This window comes from Solanum lycopersicum, chromosome 9 (genome assembly GCF_036512215.1).
Source record: "Solanum lycopersicum chromosome 9, SLM_r2.1".
Classification (NCBI taxonomy): Eukaryota; Viridiplantae; Streptophyta; class Magnoliopsida; order Solanales; family Solanaceae; genus Solanum; species Solanum lycopersicum.
The window spans coordinates 49,491,616-49,511,228 of NC_090808.1; the positions used below are offsets into that span (position 1 = coordinate 49,491,616).

A 19,613-nucleotide genomic window follows, 5' to 3' on the forward strand; every position below is an offset into this window, starting at 1 on the left:
CAAACAAAACCTCAAATTCTCAAATTATAATTTTCCCAAAACTAGGATTTATGTGATCTTCATGAGTTCTTATTGAATTTCAACTTTTTCTTCGTGATTGATATTCAATTGCATGAATTGATTATATTTCAATATTTTCAATGATATTATCATGAACTAATATCCCGTAACTATTTTCGTGCTCATAACTTTGTCATTTTCACATGCATGTCTCAAATTATTAGATTTTCATGAATCATGATGATTTTGAATAATATGTCAGTGTATATGATTATCTTGATTTTGTTAGGATATACTATTAACATGCGTTTTGATATAGTATTATTATTGAACAATTGTTTACTCATTTATTCAACTCAATAGAGTGTTAAATTAAATAGATCAATTGTCATATATGTGTCCTTAACTTATGCAGTAGATGATTTGGTGAATAGAGTTTAAGCTTATACACAGAAGATTAAATCATCGGTTCTTATAAGTTAAAAGTTATAGTTCACAATTATAGATTAAAATATGGACAAAATCATCTGAAAGATTGTAGCACGAGATTAAATGTAATTTATCTTGATTATGAGATTGGTATAGTTCTAACTTCTCGTGCCAGTGAATTTGGTATGTATTGAATGTGACTGAGCAAAGATAGATGTTTTAGATTGACCAATAAAAACATAATCTCTAACCTATTAAATGTACTTATACTCGTAACTTGGTATAACTATTATGATCTGTATATTAATTATTGTTTTGATTTATTAAAAGGTGAGATTCCGAGATGGGTCAATATGCCTGCTAGATTGGATGATAATAGTATATATAGGTGAAATAATTAGTTAGTTGATGGAATTCATGTCTTAGTATAGAGATTGACGAGACACCTTTTTATGAGAAGCTTATAAGTTTTCATGTGTAAACCCGACAGATAGATTTATGAATCTGGCACATGAAATAAGTTATGTATTGCTCAAAAGGAATTAATCATTAAATTAAATTCGTTTGTAATTTAATATATCTATTGATTAGTATCGGTAATATTAACATGGGAAATTACAAAAGTGTTTAATGGTGAAGTTCGAAATAAATAGAGGAGTGCAATTACAATTTTTTAGTGGAATGATTTGAAATTTATTTCCATAATAGGAAGCCTCAGTAATAAATTATGTGGTCCCTCCAGTGCACAATTTAACTAGAACTCAGAATCCTATTTTCTAGTAAAAAGAAAAAATAAACGTGTTTTTTCTTGAAAAAGAAGAGAAACATGTGTTTCTTGAAAGAAAATGAATTCTCTTTGGACTTGGAAGATATCTCTATAAGTAGGAATTCTTTTGAATTAGAAAGAATTAATTCAGTATTCTATACAATGCTTTCCCACCCAAGTATTGAGAGAGTACAATTCTTAATAGGGATCACTGTAGAAGACTGTAGAGTTGGAGTATGACTTACTTCAAGAAATTTGCACACGCTTCAAAAGATAATCGTAAGTTATTTTTCAGCATACTTTGTATGTGATGCGTATTTGTGATTGTTGTCTATATGCATGCAAGATGTATGATTCTGGGATGCTTCAGCTGTGTATGTTATTTTCTAACAATTGGTATCTGAGCATGCTTGCATCTTTATAGATAACCTAAAATATGTGTATGTGCAAATTATGCGAGTTCAATTTGTCTCTTAATTTGTAGTTTAGCTTGATTCTAAGAGAAAATAATTAGTATGGGATGTAATTTTTTTCGTGAGTGGCGGCTGCTTTTTACGTGATGAAATTTTTTATTTTTTATCTCATGTATTGTGTCACCTGGAATTGTTTTTCAGAATGATACTGTTGGTTGTTTCTTTTTTATTACTCAAGCGAAAAAATTGTACATAAGGTTGAGGTGGTAGTTTTTTTGTGAGTATTGCTTTACTTCTTTTTTTTCATATTGGTACTGTTTTCTTGTTTCCTTATGAACTAACAGAAAGTATATCAAGTATTGGTTGATGTGTGTTTCTTGGTCTCACGTAAATTTCCTTATTGTGATTTTCTTGTATGTGGTATTCTTTAATTGATAAACTATTAAAATAAAAGAACAAAATTTTAGAGATACATGTGGTGGCTAAGCTACAGGTCAGGAAATTTATAATTTCTTTATTTTAAAATTTATATATCCATGTTGAGTTGAACTTTTATTGATAAGATAGTAAGCACTTTCACACATATGATTGGAAGAGAATTATCCATGAATCATTGAAAATTTTTTGGCGACATTAACATGTAATTTTTTACCTCAAGAGTTTTGACAATATGAGTATGAGACTATTGTATGAAATGGAATTTGTTTTTTTTTTTTTGCATATTTTCTTTCTGGAAATTTGGAATAAAATTTGGAAGGAAACAAAATAGTGATGAGAATTCTTTTCCTTAATTATCAAGATTAAATAGTAATGAAGTATTAAGTTTATGTGTTGGTTTAGACCTTCCTTCCCATCAGATGAATTTTATACAAGTCACTGCGTATTTAATCGCTAGTTTGATAATTCGTATTAACTCTCCTAAACTGAGTAATATATGATTGGACCAATGTAAATAGAGGATTTTCACTTGACTTAAACTAACAGTAGACTCTCCAAATGAGTTAGGTCTGTATAAGTTTATCGAGGAATAAACAGTTATTTTATATGTATATTGTATGAATAGTTCTCCGATTTAAATGATTGGTTACCCAAGATGCATAATGTATATGTATATGATGAGTTTGAATGTAAATATTCAATGTTATATGACTGTTTGATTGATCTATTGTAACTATTTCTTCAATCTCAGATTCAACATGTCTCCTTTTAATTTCATTAGTACTATTTTGGGCCAAAACAAACTAGAGGGTTCTAACTATATTGACTGGAGGAGAAATCTCGACTTTGTGTTAACTACTAAAGAATATTAGTTTGTGCTTCATGCGAATGTCCATTGAAACCAAATGAACAGTTTAGTGACGAGGATAAGTTAGCTTTTAAGAAGTGGAGCAAAGCTGACGAGATGGTGCGATGTTACATTATGGCTTCAATGTCAAATATTTTGCAACATCAGCATCAAGCTATGTTGTCTCCTTTTGAAATTCTGGAGAATCTCAAACAAATGTTTGGAGAGCAGGGCTGATCAACTAAGCAGACTTCCATGAGAACACTCATGAACACTAAGATAGTTGAAGGCACTCCTGTAAGAGACCATGTTCTGAAGATGATAGATCTGTTGAATGAACTACAGGTCTTGGGGTTGAAATTAACAATAACTCCCAAGTTGAGATGATATTGTAGTCTCTACTTTTCAACAAGTTTACCGAAATTATAATATGAATAAGATGAGTCTATCTTTGACACAATTGTAGACCCTTGTCAAAAAGGCACCATCTATGGCACTTAATGTTGAGAAAGGTTCTACTTCTAAACCGTAAGGTGAACAGAAGAGCAAAAAGGCTCACAAAGCTAAGACAATTGCACCTTTAACTGGGGGCATGAAAAAGTCTAAGGAGAAGTGTTTTCATTGCAAGATGTCAGACCATTGCAAGGCACATTGTCCGGTTTTCTTAGCCAAGAAGAAAAACAATCCAGATAACTCACTTTCACTTGTCGTTGAAACATTTTTATTCTACCACTTCTTGGTGTCCAGATTCAGGATCCACTGACCATATCTACACTACTTTGTAGGGGTTTCAAGAAAGGCACAAGCTAATTAGAGGTGAAGTTAGTGTTTTTAAAGCGGATGGTTCAGCAGGTACAATTTTAGCATTAGGAAATATTTTTTTTTAATTTGGTAGTGATAGAGTTTTAATTTTAAAAGACGTTCTATATGCACCTGGTGTTAGAAGAAATTTACTTTCAATTTCTAAAGTTTTGAGAGATGGTTATGATGTTAGTTTTTGTGATAACAGTTGTGTTATTAGCTATAATAAACATCTTCTCTCTGTTGGTACATTGATTGATAATCTTTTTATTTTTAATGTCTCTCTAAAATTACAATAAACCATAAAACTGAATAATGTTAACCTATCAAGTAAAAGAAAGTGTTCCTCTGATTTTAATGAGACTTATCTATGGCACTTGCGTCTATGTCATATAAATCTAGATATGATTTCAAGGTTGATTCGAGATGGACCTTTAGTTCATTAAAAATGAAGGTACTACCAGCATGTGAATCTTGTTTAGAAGGAAAAATGACTAAGAGACCTTTCCTCTTAAAAGGAAATAGAGTCAATGATAAACTAGGGTTAATTCATTCTGATTTATGTGGCCGGATGAACATTCAAGCGAAATGTGGGTATGAGTACTTCATGACTTTCATTGATGACTACTCAAAATATGGATATATTTATTTGTTGCACCATAAGTTTGAATGCTTTGAGAAATTCAAAGAGTTTAAGGCTGAAACGGAGAAACGACATGGAATATATATCAAGTCATTGCGATCTGATCGTGGTGGCGAATACCTCTCTAATGAGTTTATTAGTTCTTATTAGAACAAGGAATTACATCCCAAATGTGTGCACCTAGAACGCCGCAACAAAAAGGTGTAGCAGAAAGAGGAAACAAAACTCTTCTAGAAATAGTTAGATCAATGATGAGTTACTCTGATTTACCTTATTCATTTTGGGGATATGCCTTAGAAACTACAAATTACATTATGAACTTTGTTCCTTCTAAATTTGTTCCTTTGACACCCATTGAAGTATGGACTGGGCACAAACCTAGTTTGTAACGTATTCAGGTTAGGGATGTCCAACACATATGCTTAAAGGGAAGAAAGAAAAATTAGAACCTAAAATAGAAGTATGTATTTTTATTGGATACCCTAAAGGAACAAAAGGTGGTATGTTTTATAATCCTAAAGAAAAGAGGGTCATTGTGACTGCCAATGCCGAGTTTCTAGAAATGGATTTTTTAATAAACCATATTCCTAGAAGTAAACTAGTTTTACATGAATTAAGAAAGATATAACAACTCAGTCTACTAAAAATAATTAAAATCAAATTCAAACCCCACATGTTAGAGTTAACATATCATTGCATTATAGTAGTGGAAGAGATGTTAATAAACATATAATTCAACAAGTACAAGATCTTGAAAATTCATTACATCAAGGTATTGAGATTAATAATGAGTTGTATTAGAGGAAAAAGTTGTTGATATTTATGCACGACAAGGCGCTGAACATAACATGGACACTCAAGATCCTAGAAATGATGTGGTTCCACCACAAGATCATAATAATTCAAATCTCTCTGAACGTGCCCCTGCAATTGTAGTGTATCTCCGTAGTAAGAGAGAGATAATAAAATCACTTTGGTATGCACTCTTGGGAAGGTCTTTTGACAGAATCCCTGAAGAGTCGAATACTGAACCTGTGAATTACGACGAAGCATTGTTACTATGAAATCAAAAATGGAGTCCATGTACTCTAATAAAGTCTGGGATCTTGTGAAACCACCTGTAGATGGAGTCAAACCCATTAGATCCAAGTGGATCTATATGAAAAAGAGAGGAGTAGATGAAAAAGTGCAAACTTACAAAGCTAGAGTTGTTGCAAAAGGGTTTACTCATAAAGAAAGGATTAATTTTGAGGAAAATTTTTTGCCAGTAGTCATGCTTAAGTCTATTAGAATTCTCTTATCCATTGCTTCTCATTATTATGAAATTTGGCAAATGGATTTCAAGACAACTTTCCTTAACGGAAGTCTTGATGAAAGCATATTTATGCGACAACCAGACTGCATAGAAAAAGGAAAAAACACATGTTGTGCAAGCTTAAAAGATCCATTTATGGATTAAAGCAAGCTTATAGGAAATGGAACACTTGGTTTGAAAATTCAATCAAGACTTTTGGTTTTGATCAATGTCTTGATGAGTCTTGTGTGTACAAAAAGTGGAATGAGGATAAACAGTGTTTTTGGTATTATATGTAGATGATATCTTGCTCATAGGAAATTATGTGGGCTTGATGAATTGAGTTAAAGAATGACTGTCTGCTAATTTTGATATGAGGGATTGGGGAGAAGCTTCTCACATCCTTAAGATCAAGGTTCTACGTGATTGGAAGAAAAGGGTGTTAGGTTTATCTCAAATTTTATATTGATACAATTCTTACCAAGTTTAGCATACATGATTCAAAGAAAGGTTTTCTTCCTTTCAAATATGGAATTTCTAAATCTGAGGATCAATGTCCTAAGACAGATGAGGAAATAGAAAGCATGAAGAAAATTCCTTATACGTCCGCTATAGGAAATCTCATGTATGTGATACTATGCACTAGACCTGATATTTGTTTTGTTGTAGGCATGGTTAGCAGATATCAATCTAATCCTAGACGAGAACACTGGAGAACAGTTAAGCATATAATCAAGTACCTAAAAAGGACTAGGGATTACATGCTAGTTTATCATTCGAGAGAGTTGGTGAACATACGATACACAGACTCAGATTTTCAGTCTGATATGGAATCTAGAAAGTCGACCTCAGGAAATTTGATTACTTTGGGAGGTGGAACCATTGTTTGGAGAATCATCAAAGAAATTTGTGTTGCTGATTCTACCATGGAAGTCAAATATGTAGCAGCCTCTGAGGCATCTAAGGAGGCAATGTAGCTCAATAAACTTTTTGAAAGACTTGGCGTTTGTTCCTGTAATAGAAATGCCCCTTGCAATGTTTTGTGATAATAGTGGAGCGGTTGCAAATCCAAAGGAACCACAAAGTCAAAATAAGGCAAAACACATTGAGCAAAAATACCATTTGATTCGCGACATAGTGCAGAGAGAAGATGTGATGGTGGCGAAGATTGCATATGAGAACATGGCAGACCCTTTCACAAAAGCTTTACCGCAAAATTCTTTTGATAGACATGTTGAAGCAAAGGGTGTTAAAGTTCTAGGTGCATGATTATGAGTCTAAGTGGGTGATTGTTAGGATATACTATTAACCATGTGTTTTGATATAGTATTATTATTCAACAATTGTTTATTCATTTATTCAATTCAATAAAGTGTTACATTAAATATATCAATTGTCATAGATCTTATTAACTTATATATGTAAAATAATAAGTGAGTTGATGGAATCCATGTCTCAGTGTAAAGATAGGTGATGCACTTTTTTATGAGAAACTTATAAGTTTTGTGTAAACCCGACTAGTAGATTTATGAATCCGGCACATGAAATAAGTTAAGTATTGATCTACAAGAAATTAATTATCGTCAGTAATTTCATTTATTGATTAATATCGATAATCTTTACATGGGAAATTACACAAGTGTTTAATGGTGAATTTCGAAATAAATAGAGGAGTGCAATTACGAATTTTTAGTGGAATGATTTATGATTTATTATGGTAATAATAATTCAAATTAATTATTTGGAATTATTTCCATAATAGGAAGCCTCAATAATAAATTTTGTGGTCCCTCCAATGCCCAATTTAACTAGAACTCATAATCCTATTTTCTAGTAAAAAGAAAAAAGAAACTTTCTTTTTTAAAAAGAAGAGAAACATGTGTTTCTTATTTTTCTTGAAAGAAAAGGAATTCTCTTTGGACTGGGAAGACATCTCTATAAGTAGGAATTCTTCTGACTTATAAAGAATTAATTTAATATTCTATACAATGCTTGCCCACCTAAGTACTGAGGAGCACTAAAATGAATGAATCTCTTATCATGAATTTCCTAAAACAGAGTTTTGAGTATGTTTAACTTTGTTAAAGCCATGCAATAGAGAGAAATGGAAATTACGCGAAGGCCCTACTCAAAATGAATATAAAAGTCCATGTCCTTATTCGGAGGCATACCAAGCATATATGTAGGGAATACCTCTGAATTTTGAAACCACAGGGATAGAATCAATGGAAGGGGACTCTGCATACATCCTGAGTAAGATCCAAGTAGGCGAAACAATTCTAGTACACTAGTTTGTTAGTACGAATAAATAATATGATCTTTGACCAATAATTTTGTATAACCCTTTCCACTCTTATCTTTGCCTACCCGGAATCTCTTGAGTCATTGTCTTAACATTGCAATTTAGGACAACAAAATAAGAAGACTGATATACTGTGGTTTCACGGTATAATTAATACTTTTACCTTAAGTTTAGTGTGTCCGAAAGCCTTTTTTGTGCTAATTTTGATATAAGTTTCTCTTTGTTTTGCAGGAAATCTATCCAAAGCTGAAAGCGGAGATTTTGAGCAAAGAAATGCAGAAGAGACCACCTACGGAGCTTATGACGGTCCGTCGTGCTTGTGACGGTCCGTAGGTGGTAGCGTAGAGAAGCTGCTCAAGGAAGATGGGGAAGTCTGACCAAGTGTGGGATTACGAAGCTTGTGACGGTCCGTCATGGCTATGACGGTCCGTCCTGCAGGTTCGTCGTGAAGATCAGAGAAGTGATCCCAGTAACCAGATTCCAAGAGTTGAAGTATTTTGAAACGAAGACCCTCGACGGACCATTGTGCCTATGACGGTTCGTCACACTTGCCGTCGAGGGGAATGAAGAAAGCAGCAGAAGAAATTGCACCAAGTATGGGACGACGGAGTTCAGGACGGTCTGTTGTGACCACGACGGTCCGTCGCGTGGTCCGTCGACCCAGCCACGTTTTGACAGATTTCCAGTAATTAGAATCCTTGTGTAATTAGGTTTTTATTTTTTATAAATAGTTTGAAAAACCTCGTTTTTGAGGTTAGACTCTGGGAGATTAGACATCATATTATTAGACTTTGTGTATTAGTGTTTGATTTTTGGAGATTCTTACAAGTGATTTTTGGTGATTCATCAAGCAAATTTTCGGACTTTATTCTTTCTCATTGAAGTAAGTACATGAATTCTTATTTAACATATTTGAATATTGTGTTTATGTCTATGAGTAACTAAACTCCATAACTAGGGTTGTGGGAACCTAGGCAAATAATGAGATAAACCCTAGCTAAAATAACAATTCTAGAATAGTGTCTTGCATGTATTAATAATTCTTTCGCTTAGAAGTCTTTTTACCGGATGATCAACGTTAGAACTTGCCTTAATGCTACTTGTCGAACCAATGAGGTAGATAATAGGAAAAGAATTATTAACATAGCTTTCGTGTATACTATCTAATAGGCTAGTATTGATTGGTACGAGCTAATAACTTAGTCAAATATCGAATACGATGCTTAATATGAGGTAAAGATAAGGGTTAGGAAAGCAACACACGTAGCCGGACCAAGGTGCGGAGTGAGATTTTCTAGATGCCGAACCAAGGATTTAGAAATACATAACTTATCACTTTGCATGCAAGATACTAGGAAAGAATTGTTATAGTTAGAATTATCAAGTTATGAACCTGTGGGGAACACGTAAACCCTAATTACTTTGATTAATTGATTAAAACCCAAAATTAAAAGCTGTTAATTGTCTCTTTCAAGTTCGTTGTTTATTTTCACTTATTTAGAGATAGAATCCCCCTTTTTATGTTTTTACTTTCTAAGGAATTCATCAACCGAACAATAGTAATAACAAGTTGAAGTAAAGTCTAGACTATTTTCCTCGTGGGAACGATCCCAACCTCACTAGTTGGGTTATTTACTTGACGCGACCGCTTTACTTCTCATTTGAGAAGTAAGTTTGAGCGTATCAAATTTTGCCGCCGCTACCGGGGAATTTAGCTTTTAGATTAACTTGAACTTATTACTAAAGTTTAGTTGATATTTTCTTGATTTTACTCTGTTTTATTGTTTTTGATTTCTTTTCAGAACTATCCTCCTTGTATGCTAAATACACGGAGAGGAAGAGAACCCTTGTTTCCCTACGATCACGAGCTAGAGCGTACACTGTGCAATATGAATCGAAACTTGGGAATAAATGATGAGGATCCAAACCAGAACATCGCAGATCCAGTGGATGTTCATGGTCAGATGTTACCCGACGCTCCGGGTGAACATCAGCAGAGGGGACAAAATCTCGTTCCATGGCCCCAAGCATACTACAAAGGGTATGATAACATAGCAGACTCGGATGGGCCACTTGTCTTGCCCCCCTCTACCCACAGGCCACACTTTTGTGGTAACTAGTAGCTTGATGCAAATGCTCACTGCCAGAGGTTTGTTTTCAGGGCTACCTTCTGAGGATCCACATGCCCATATAGCTAAGGTAAGGGCAGTGTGTAAAAGTTGTGTGGGGAGGCCTGATTTGGATCTATATGTAATAGGTCTCTGAGTGTTTCCTCTCTCACTAACGGGAGAGGCTGCTATGTGGTTTACTGAGCTCCCATACAACTCCATTTTCACTTGGAACCAACTACGGGATGTCTTCTTAGCACGCTACTATTCGGTCTCCAAGAAATTAAACCACAAAGACAGGGTGAATAACTTTGTGGTACTACCAAGAGAGTCAGTTAGTAGTTCTTGGCATAGATTCACCTCATTCTTGAGAAGTGTCCCAAATCACCGTATTGATGATGAGTCACTGAAGGAATACTTCTATCGGGGACAGGATGATAACAATAAAGCGGTGTTGGACACTATAGCAGGTGGATCTTATGGAGAATGCCCTTATGCTGAGATTGCTGAGAAATTAGAGAAAATCTCCCGTAACAACAAAGCTTGGAGTACTAGGAAGTCCGATACAGGGAGAAACACCTTCGCAGTGCAGTCCACTCACAACCCAGCCACAGATGATATTCGTGAAGAAATGGCTCAGATGAGAACTGAGCTTGGGTTGGTACTAAAACATGTCACTGGGGTGCAGAAAAGATTAATGCAGTCAACTACTTGGCTAAACCACCACCTCCAATCGATGAGTGTTATTATGAGGAGGATTCCTATGCAGTAAATGAACAGATGGGGGGTTTCCGACCAAGTGCCCAAGGCTCTAATCAGGAGAATTGGCGCCAAGGTCAAGGGAACCAAGGTCGGAACTATGGTAACTACAATCGTGAGGGTCATTATGTCCGAGATGGAAACTATAATCGCGACAACAACTTCAACAGGGGTAACTATGGTAATAGAAATGACAGGAATGAACCCTATGTTCCTCCTCAAAATCGTGAAGTTACTCCTAGGGATGGTGGAGGTAGTATGTCGCGAGTTGAGGATATGTTGCATAAAATGATGAGGAGGTTCGATGCTAGTGATGAGCACAATAAAGAGTTGAGGAATGATTTAGCGGGTATTGGGCAAAAAGTTGATACACATGCAATATCGATTAAGCAACTTGAGTTACAATTGGCCCAATTATCTGCAACTGTGAGCACACGGCAACCGGGCACTCTTCCTAGCAACACTGTCCAAAATCCGAAAAATGATGGACATTGTATGGCAATTACTACTCGCGGTGGCAAGCAAACCATTGACCCACCTATGCCATCTAATGAAAATGAGGTGACAAAAGATACTGATAAAGTGGTAAATGTTGATGCTGATTTAGAGGATAACATTGCAAAAGATGCTGAAATGCCTAAAAAGGTAACTCCCATGCCTAGGCCACCACCCCCATTTCCTCAAAGATTAGTGAAAAAGACGGAGGATGGCAAATATCGGCATTTTATAACAATGTTGAAGCAACTTTCTATCAATGTCCCTTTGGTAGAAGCTTTAGAACAAATGCCCGGTTACGCCAAGTTTATGAAAGATTTGGTCACAAAGAAAAGATCGGTTACTTTTGAGGATGATGATAGAATGCAGCATTGTAGTGCTATTGCTACAAGATCTCTGGTCCAAAAGAAAGAAGATCCGGGTGCGTTCACTATTCCTTGTACAATCGGGCTATTACATTTTGCGAAAGCATTATGTGATCTGGGGGCAAGCATAAATCTCATGCCCCTCTCGATTTACAAGAAGTTGGGTTTGGGTGACCCAAAGCCCACTGCGATGCGGCTACTGATGGCTGATCGAACAGTAAAACGGCCCATAGGGATACTCCATGATGTGCTACTAAAAGTGGAGTCATTCATCTTTCCGGCCGATTTTGTTATTCTTGATTGTGAGGTTGATTTTGATGTGCCTATTATCCTTGGGAGGCCATTCCTAGCTAAAGGAAGAGCCTTAGTAGACATGAAAAAGGGGCATATGAAATTTTGGTTGAACAATGAGGAAGTGACCTTTAATATTTGTAGGTCCATGAGGCAGAGTGGTGAGCTCCAATCGGCATCTGTTATATCCTACAACATGGGTGAGACATTTGAGACACAAATAGAAGAAACGTCTAGGTGTCGAAGCATTAGCGGCAGTGATAATGAACCTTGATAGCGATTGCATTGAAGAGTATGAGTCATTAGTCGCGGCTCTTGACCGAAGTGATGTTCGATTTAAACCGAAGAAATTTGAGCTTGATATGAAGAATCGCGAGTCCCCACCCTTTAAACCATCTATAGAGGAAGCTCCAAAATTAGAACTAAAAGCTTTTCCACCTCATCTCAGGTATGAATTCTTAGGAAAGGGTGACACTTTGCCGGTAATCATTGCATCAGAACTGGATGAACAACAGGTTCAGAGTTTGGTGAAGGTACTAAAAGGGTTCAAAAGAGCTATTGGGTGGACCATTGCGGACATTATTGGGATCCCTCCTGATATTTGCTCTCATAAAATCCAACTCATGCCTGATCATAAGCCGAGTATTGAGCACCAGAGACGCTTGAATCCTCCTATGTAAGAGGTTGTGAAGAAAGAAATCATCAAGTGGTTGGATGCCGGAGTAATCTATCCAATCGTCGATAGTAGTTGGGTATGCCCGGTTCAGTGTGTACCTAAGAAAGGGGGAATGACTGTGGTCCCCAATGAAAAAAATGAACTTGTTCCAATGAGACCGGTTACTGGATGGAGGGTGTGTATGGATTACCGTAAACTAAACTCGTGGACGGAAAAAGACCATTTTCCTATGCCCTTCATGGATCAGATGTTGGATAGACTTGCCGGAAAAGGGTGGTATTGTTTTCTTGATGGGTATTCGGGGTATAATCAGATTTCTATTGCACTAGAAGATCAAGAGAAAACCACTTTCACTTGTCCATATGGGACTTTTGCATTCAGAAGAATGTCGTTTGGGTTGTGAAAAGCACCCGCAACCTTTCAGAGATGTATGATGTCAATATTTTCTGACATGGTGGACGATACTATAGAAGTTTTTATGGATGATTTTTCTGTGGTTGGTGATTCATTCGAGTGGTGTTTGACCAATTTATTTGAGGTTCTTAAGAGATCTGAAGACTGCAATTTGGTACTAAACTGGGAAAAGTGTCATTTCATGGTGAAAGAGGGTATTATGTTGGGTCATCACATTTTAGAAAAGGGCATAGAGGTTGATCGAGCTAAAGTTGAGGTAATAGAGAGACTTCCCCCACCGATCTCTGTGAAAGGTGTGAGAAGATTTCTTGGGCATGCAGGGTTTTACCGGAGATTCATCAAAGACTTTTCAAAGATTGCACACCCATTGTGCAAATTGCTGGAGAAAGAATGTAAATTTTGTTTTGATGAATCCTATCTTAAAGCATTTGGTGAGCTAAAAGAAAAGTTAGTGTCTGCGCCTATCATTATTTCTCCGGATTGGAACAGTCCATTTGAGGTAATGTGCGATGCTAGTGGGGTGGCTCTTGGTGTAGTATTGGGACAGAGAAGAAACAAAATCCTTCACCCAATTTACAATGCTAGTAAAGCCCTAAATGAAGCCCAGAAGAACTACATAGTGACTGAGCAAGAACTCCTTGCAGTAGTCTTTGCTTTTGAGAAATTTTGCTCCTATTTGCTAGGTACTAGAGTTATAGTGCATACGAAACCAAGGCTGATTCGTTGGGTGTTACTGCTGCAAGAATTTAACTTTGAAGTGCTGGATAGAAAAGGGACTGAAAATCAAGTTGTTGATCATTTGTCTCGTCTAGAGGATGAAGCTATGAGAGAGTTAGGGGATAAGACTGACATCGATGATACTTTCCCCGATAAACATGTATTGGCTGCTTCATAAGACTTGATTCCATGGTTCGCAGATTTTGCGAACTATCTGGCTAGTGATATTGTTCCATCAGACTTGTCCTTTCATCAAAGGAAAAAGTTCATGTATGATGTGAAGAAGTTCTTTTGGGATGAATCATACTTGTATAGGAGTTGTGCCGACGGGCTTATTTAGCGTTGTGTGCCAGAATGCGAAATGTTGAGTGTGTTGGAGGCATGCCATTCTTCACCTGTTGGCGGACATCACAGTGGTATCCGAATCGCTCACAAGATATTGCAATGTGGTTACTATTGGCTAACTCTTCATCAAGATGCTCATGGGTTCGCTAAAGCATGTGACAAATGTCAACGAGATGGTGGTATTTCAAGAAAGCAAGAGCTCCCTCTAAACCCCATTCTTGTGATTGAGTTATTTGATGTGTGGGGTATTGACTTTATGGGCCCTTTCGTGAGTTCTCATGGGATGAAGTACATTCTAGTAGCAGTTGATTATGTATCTAAATGGGTCGAATCCATAGTCCTCGCAAACAATGAAGGGAAAAGTGTCACGCATTCTTGAAAAAGAATATATTCTCCCGTTTTAGCACCCCAAGGGTCATTATTAGTGATGGGGGCTCCCACTTCTGCAACAGATTGTTCAAGGGGTTATTGGAGATATACGGGGTTCGCCATAATGTGGCCACTACTTACCACCCTCAAACTAGTGGGCAAGTCGAAGTATCGAATCGGGAGATCAAACAGATATTGTCCAAAACAGTGAATGCTAGTAGAACGGATTGGTCAAGGAGGCTTGATGATGCTCTTTGGGCCTACCGGACAGCATATAAGACTCTCATAGGTATGTCTCCATACCAACTTGTATATGGGAAAGCTTGTCATCTTCCGGTTGAGTTAGAGCATAAAGCCATGTGGGCTATGAAGAAGTTAAAAATGGATTGGAGCGAAGCTGCAGAGCAACGGTTAAATGGGTTGAATGAACTTGATGAATTTCGCTTGAAAGCCTATGAAAGCTCATCCCTATATAAATAAAAGATGAAGAAGTATAATGACAACAAAATTGAAAAACGAGAGTTTACGGTCGGGGATTTGGTGCTTTTATTCAATTCCAGATTGCGCTTGTTTCCAGGCAAACTCAAGTCCAAATGGATTGGTCCTTACACGGTTACCCAACTATTTCCTCATGGAGCAGTTGAGTTGGAAACTAAGGAGGGTGTGCGGTTCAAGGTGAATGGACAGCGCATAAAAATCTATCTCGGGCATGCTGAATCAGCGAATGAAGTAATCGAGGCATACCATCTTGATGAAGTCTGAGTAATCAAGTGGCCCCAGTCGTGCCGCGACATTAAATCAGGAGCTTGTTGGGAGGCAACCCAATAATTATCGTCTTTTTAATAATGGTAGCATTTTTCTATTAATGGGTTTTAAATTTGCAGGCACATCACCAGAAAATTCTGTAGAAAACTACTCTGCAGCAGCCACTGACGGAATCGTATGCATCCGTCACACCAGGTACGTTTTTCTGTCATTTTGAAATTAGGACACACACGACGGAACATACGACGGGTCGTCACAACTGCGACGGACCGTCGTCGGGGAACCGTCACGTGATTAATGAATTCTACCCGACCCGACCCGGCTGGACCCTTTTCAAAATCTGACCGTTTATACTCCCCACCCCTCTATATACCACCCCATTACTTCCTTATTCCTCTCATCTCCCCTCTCTTTTCAACTTCCACATTTCCCCCCACTGATCATTGCCCCCAAAATCCTCCTAAGCCTTCTAATTATCATCTATTAGTCGGTGCTACTGCTGTAGATGTCTACCTTGCCAACTGAATCATTCTCTACTTGTTTTTTCTCCATTTCCAAGGTATGTGTCTCTAAATTTATACTCATTTATCTTGCAGTTTGGTTTAGTAGTTAGTATTAGCTTAGTTCTTAGTCGTATATTGTTTCCTTTATATGATTATGTCTAAACCTAGGCCCAAAATGTTCGAATTTGCCATGTTGATAACCCTAGGCATAGGTGACTTTGTATTGGTAGCTTCCTAAGTAGTTGGGATAGACACATATAGTTCCACAACACTACAAGACCATGTGGGTTCAACGGGGATGCATAGGGCACCCCCAATTCTTTCACTGCTACTCAGAACGAGACCCCGATGACGGACCGTCGCACACACGATGGACCGCCGTAGGGTCCGTTCCAAAAGCCCTAGCACCCTGTCCCAACGAAGCCTGTGACGGACCGTTGTCTTCACGACGGTCCGTCCTGCACAACCGTTCTGGTTGTCAGAGACCCTGTTTCTAAGGGTCTCTCAAAATTTTCTAAGTGTCCTACGACGGACCGTCATACCCACGACGGTCTGTCCTGCACGATCGTCATGATGGTCAGAGACCCCTCTGCTAAGGGTCTCCCAACATTTTCTAAGTGTCCTACGACGGACACTTACGACGGACCGTCGTTTCACCGACGGTCCGTCCGGCACGACCGTCATGATGGTCAGAGACCCCTCTGATAAGGGTCTCCCAATATTTTCTAAGTGTCCTACGACAGACCGTCGTACCAACGACGGTCCGTCCTGCTTGACCCTCATGATGGTCAGAGACCCCTCCTTCAGGTTCTTTACATATACATAGACTAAGTACAACACGACGGACCTCATGACGGTCCGTCATAGCCACGATGAGCCGTCATCTGACCCCTCGTGTGATACAGTTTCAATATCACTAACACACTATTTTCAATGTTTTATGTCATATGGGCTCGCTTGTCTTGTTTGACACTACTCATACTAATAGTGATCCTTTACAGGTACTATCTACTATGGCACCCAAGCAAGACCGAACCTATACACGCGGGCGATCAAAATCTGTTGCCCCGTCTGCACGCTTGATCATCGGCTCTGATGATGAGCGGGACCCTGAATATGTGCCCCCAGGCACTTCCGCACCTTCCCGTGATGCACGTGCTACCAGAGCCACACCCAAGACGGTGGCGCCCGGCGTAGTCACTGCCTCCCAGTCTGATGAGGAGCGCACACTGGCCGGCACACCCTCTGGGTCAGCCACAAATGAGGAAGGAGCGTCTGGCTCCTTAGGAGTATCATGGTCTGAGGAAGCTTCAGGCTCTGCTGAGGTTCCCGCACCCGGCACTGCTGCAGTGTCGGCCTCGTCTGATGAGGCTGACAGTTCAGACTCTACACCCGACGCACCAGCCCAGGTCCCCACCCCAGCCTCTGACCAGCCAAACTGGTGGTGTATCGAAGGCCAGTTTCAAGTTTACTCCGACGCCAAATTCCTGACTGATAAAGGAGTAATGACTCGGACACTCACCTTGGAGCGGTGGGTACTTACAAGGAGTCTCCCGTCGATGCCGGAGATCCACAACCTCTTCACCAGGCATCGCTTAGAGTGGACAGCCCGTCCGTTGGGACGATACAGCGAGGAAATGGTCCGAGAGTTCTACGCATCCTATGTAGCGACTCTCCGATCACAGATCGATAGGCGAGCTGCTCCCGCTAAACAGGCCCCACTGGAGCAGGTTCGAGTCCGGGGCGTGCAGGTTGACAATTCCCTGCCATCTATCCGCCGGTTCCTCTACGGCGAGAGTGCAGATGCTACGAGGACCCCCATCACTGCCGAGTTTGACTACTGCTGGCAAATAGTAAAGGATGGACAGTTCTTGCGCGAGCCAGCACTGAGAGAGACCACCAAGAGGTGGATGGCCCAGCACCTGTCAGTAGATGGAGAGGGTGCCGATTGGGTCACTGAGCCGAAGGGGGCCATCAAGAAGGCCAACCTCACGTTCATCACGAAGTTCTTGTGGCTGCTCGTCCGTCACTGCCTTTCCCCCACAGCTGCTGATAACATCGTCACCTGGGATCGAGCAGTGTTGATGGCGGCGATCATAGCCGGATTCGAGGTCGACTTCGCATGGCTTCTCCAGGCAGTCATGCACGAGAGGGCATTCAAGGTCACTACTACCTACCCCTTCCCGTGTATGATCTTTGCCCTTTGCAGGACCGCAGGTGTGCCCATATGGCACATAGATCAGTTAAAGACCCCGCAGGGCACCGTTGACGTCGGCCTCATCAGAGACGAGGCCAATGAGTTGGCCCCACGTATAGGGCCCCTTCCAGAGCTGCCACCACTTGCTGATGATCTTGCGGATACAGTGGCCCAGGCCCGCGCAGCTACACAGGCGTCCACTGGCACTACCCCGGTCGAGTCTATCCCGGGTAGTAGCCCAGCCCCGAGCTCATCTCGGACCGCCCCTCTACCGTTACTAGTCCCGCTTGCTAGGGTCCAAAAACTGGAGGCACAAATGGCCACTCTTCTGCATCATATCCAGCCGTGGATGCAGAAGTCGATCACTGAGTCTGAAGTGCGTCTAGAGAGGAAGATGCAGTAGTTTACCAAGCGGAAGATTGCTGAGGTTAACCAGCGCCTAGATGCCTTTAAGTTGAGAGTGTTAGCTCGACCAGCCCCTCCGGTAGATGTGTCGGCTCTTCAGGCTGCAGTCGACAGTCTTCGTGCAGACATCGACACGATACTAGAGGCGAGGGTGCCGGATTCTGAGGTCCCTCCTGTCGATCCTGCTAAGGACACAGTATTGGCGGCCCTATTTACTACTTCTAAAATTCCACCACCTCCCCCTAGAGAGAGTGCCAAGAGGCATAGGGGTCGAGCAGAGGATGAGGCGCGAGCAAGGAAGAAGGAGCGCCGAGAAATGGAGGCTGCAAGGAGAGCCTCACTTGCTGAGGCGGAGGCACACCAAATCAGAGCATCGCAGATAGCTGCTGGGGCGTCTAGCTCCCGCATTATAGAGACAGCAGGAGGCACTGTTGATGGTGCGGGTGTTGCTGAGGACACCACTAAGGGTGTCCAGATTACAGAGGATGTGGGTTCCGGGGAACCGGACCCACCAGCTTGTTAAATCGATGGCGCTTTGCGCCACAGGTTTGCTTCACCTACCACTCTAATATTTATATTTTTTTATGCATTGGAGACAATTGCATGCTTTTTTGTTGGGGGTGGGGTAAATGGAAAGTGAGTGTTAGGGTGAAGTCTGAGTATCCCAACTCACTATCCTCTTTTGGGGTTTTCTTGCCTGTGTTCTTTTTCCCCAAAAGACTGATTACTTTTTCTGTTGAACCGGCACGTTATATCTTTTGTACATAGTTTAACTCTGAAGCATGATGGCTAAAATGATATCCTGATAAAATTGGAAAATGTTGCATTACTAGGCGTAGTAACTGATAATTGTGTGGCTCTAAACATGAAATAGAGTTACACCATTGCATTACCCTAAATCTTCAAGTCGAACTAGGTGTCTAATAATCTGGTATAGTGATGAGATGTCAAGTGAGTGTGAGGAAATTTGAATAGTCCACTACTGGTACTGAGCTAGAACTTGCCTGGTTAGTCCTGCTAAAAGTAAGTTGTAACAGACAATTAGGAAAGGATCATAGGCCCTTATTCAAGATAGCCCATTTCTAGCCTAAATAAAAGAAACCAAATGAAAGTTATCCTTCTTTGATCCAAATAATTTGAGCTTAAAATTAGACCTTTCTTTTTCACCCCAACAGATCTTTTCTGGGAACAATATGTTGGCCCTGGTCCCTCCTGGACATGTGCACCTCAGCTTATGCCAAAATCATAAGTTGAGGGTGGCTAATGCATCA

General features: G+C 39.6%; 1 protein-coding gene across 1 annotated transcript; it reads left to right on the forward strand.

Moving 5' to 3' along the window:
• The first annotated feature begins 6,302 nt into the window (after window positions 1–6,302).
• LOC138338551 (secreted RxLR effector protein 161-like) lies at window positions 6,303–6,608 on the forward strand. The gene has a single exon (XM_069289525.1). The coding sequence runs from the start codon at window positions 6,303–6,305 to the stop codon at window positions 6,606–6,608; it is 306 nt and encodes a 101-aa protein (XP_069145626.1).
• The last annotated feature ends 13,005 nt before the right edge of the window (window positions 6,609–19,613 follow it).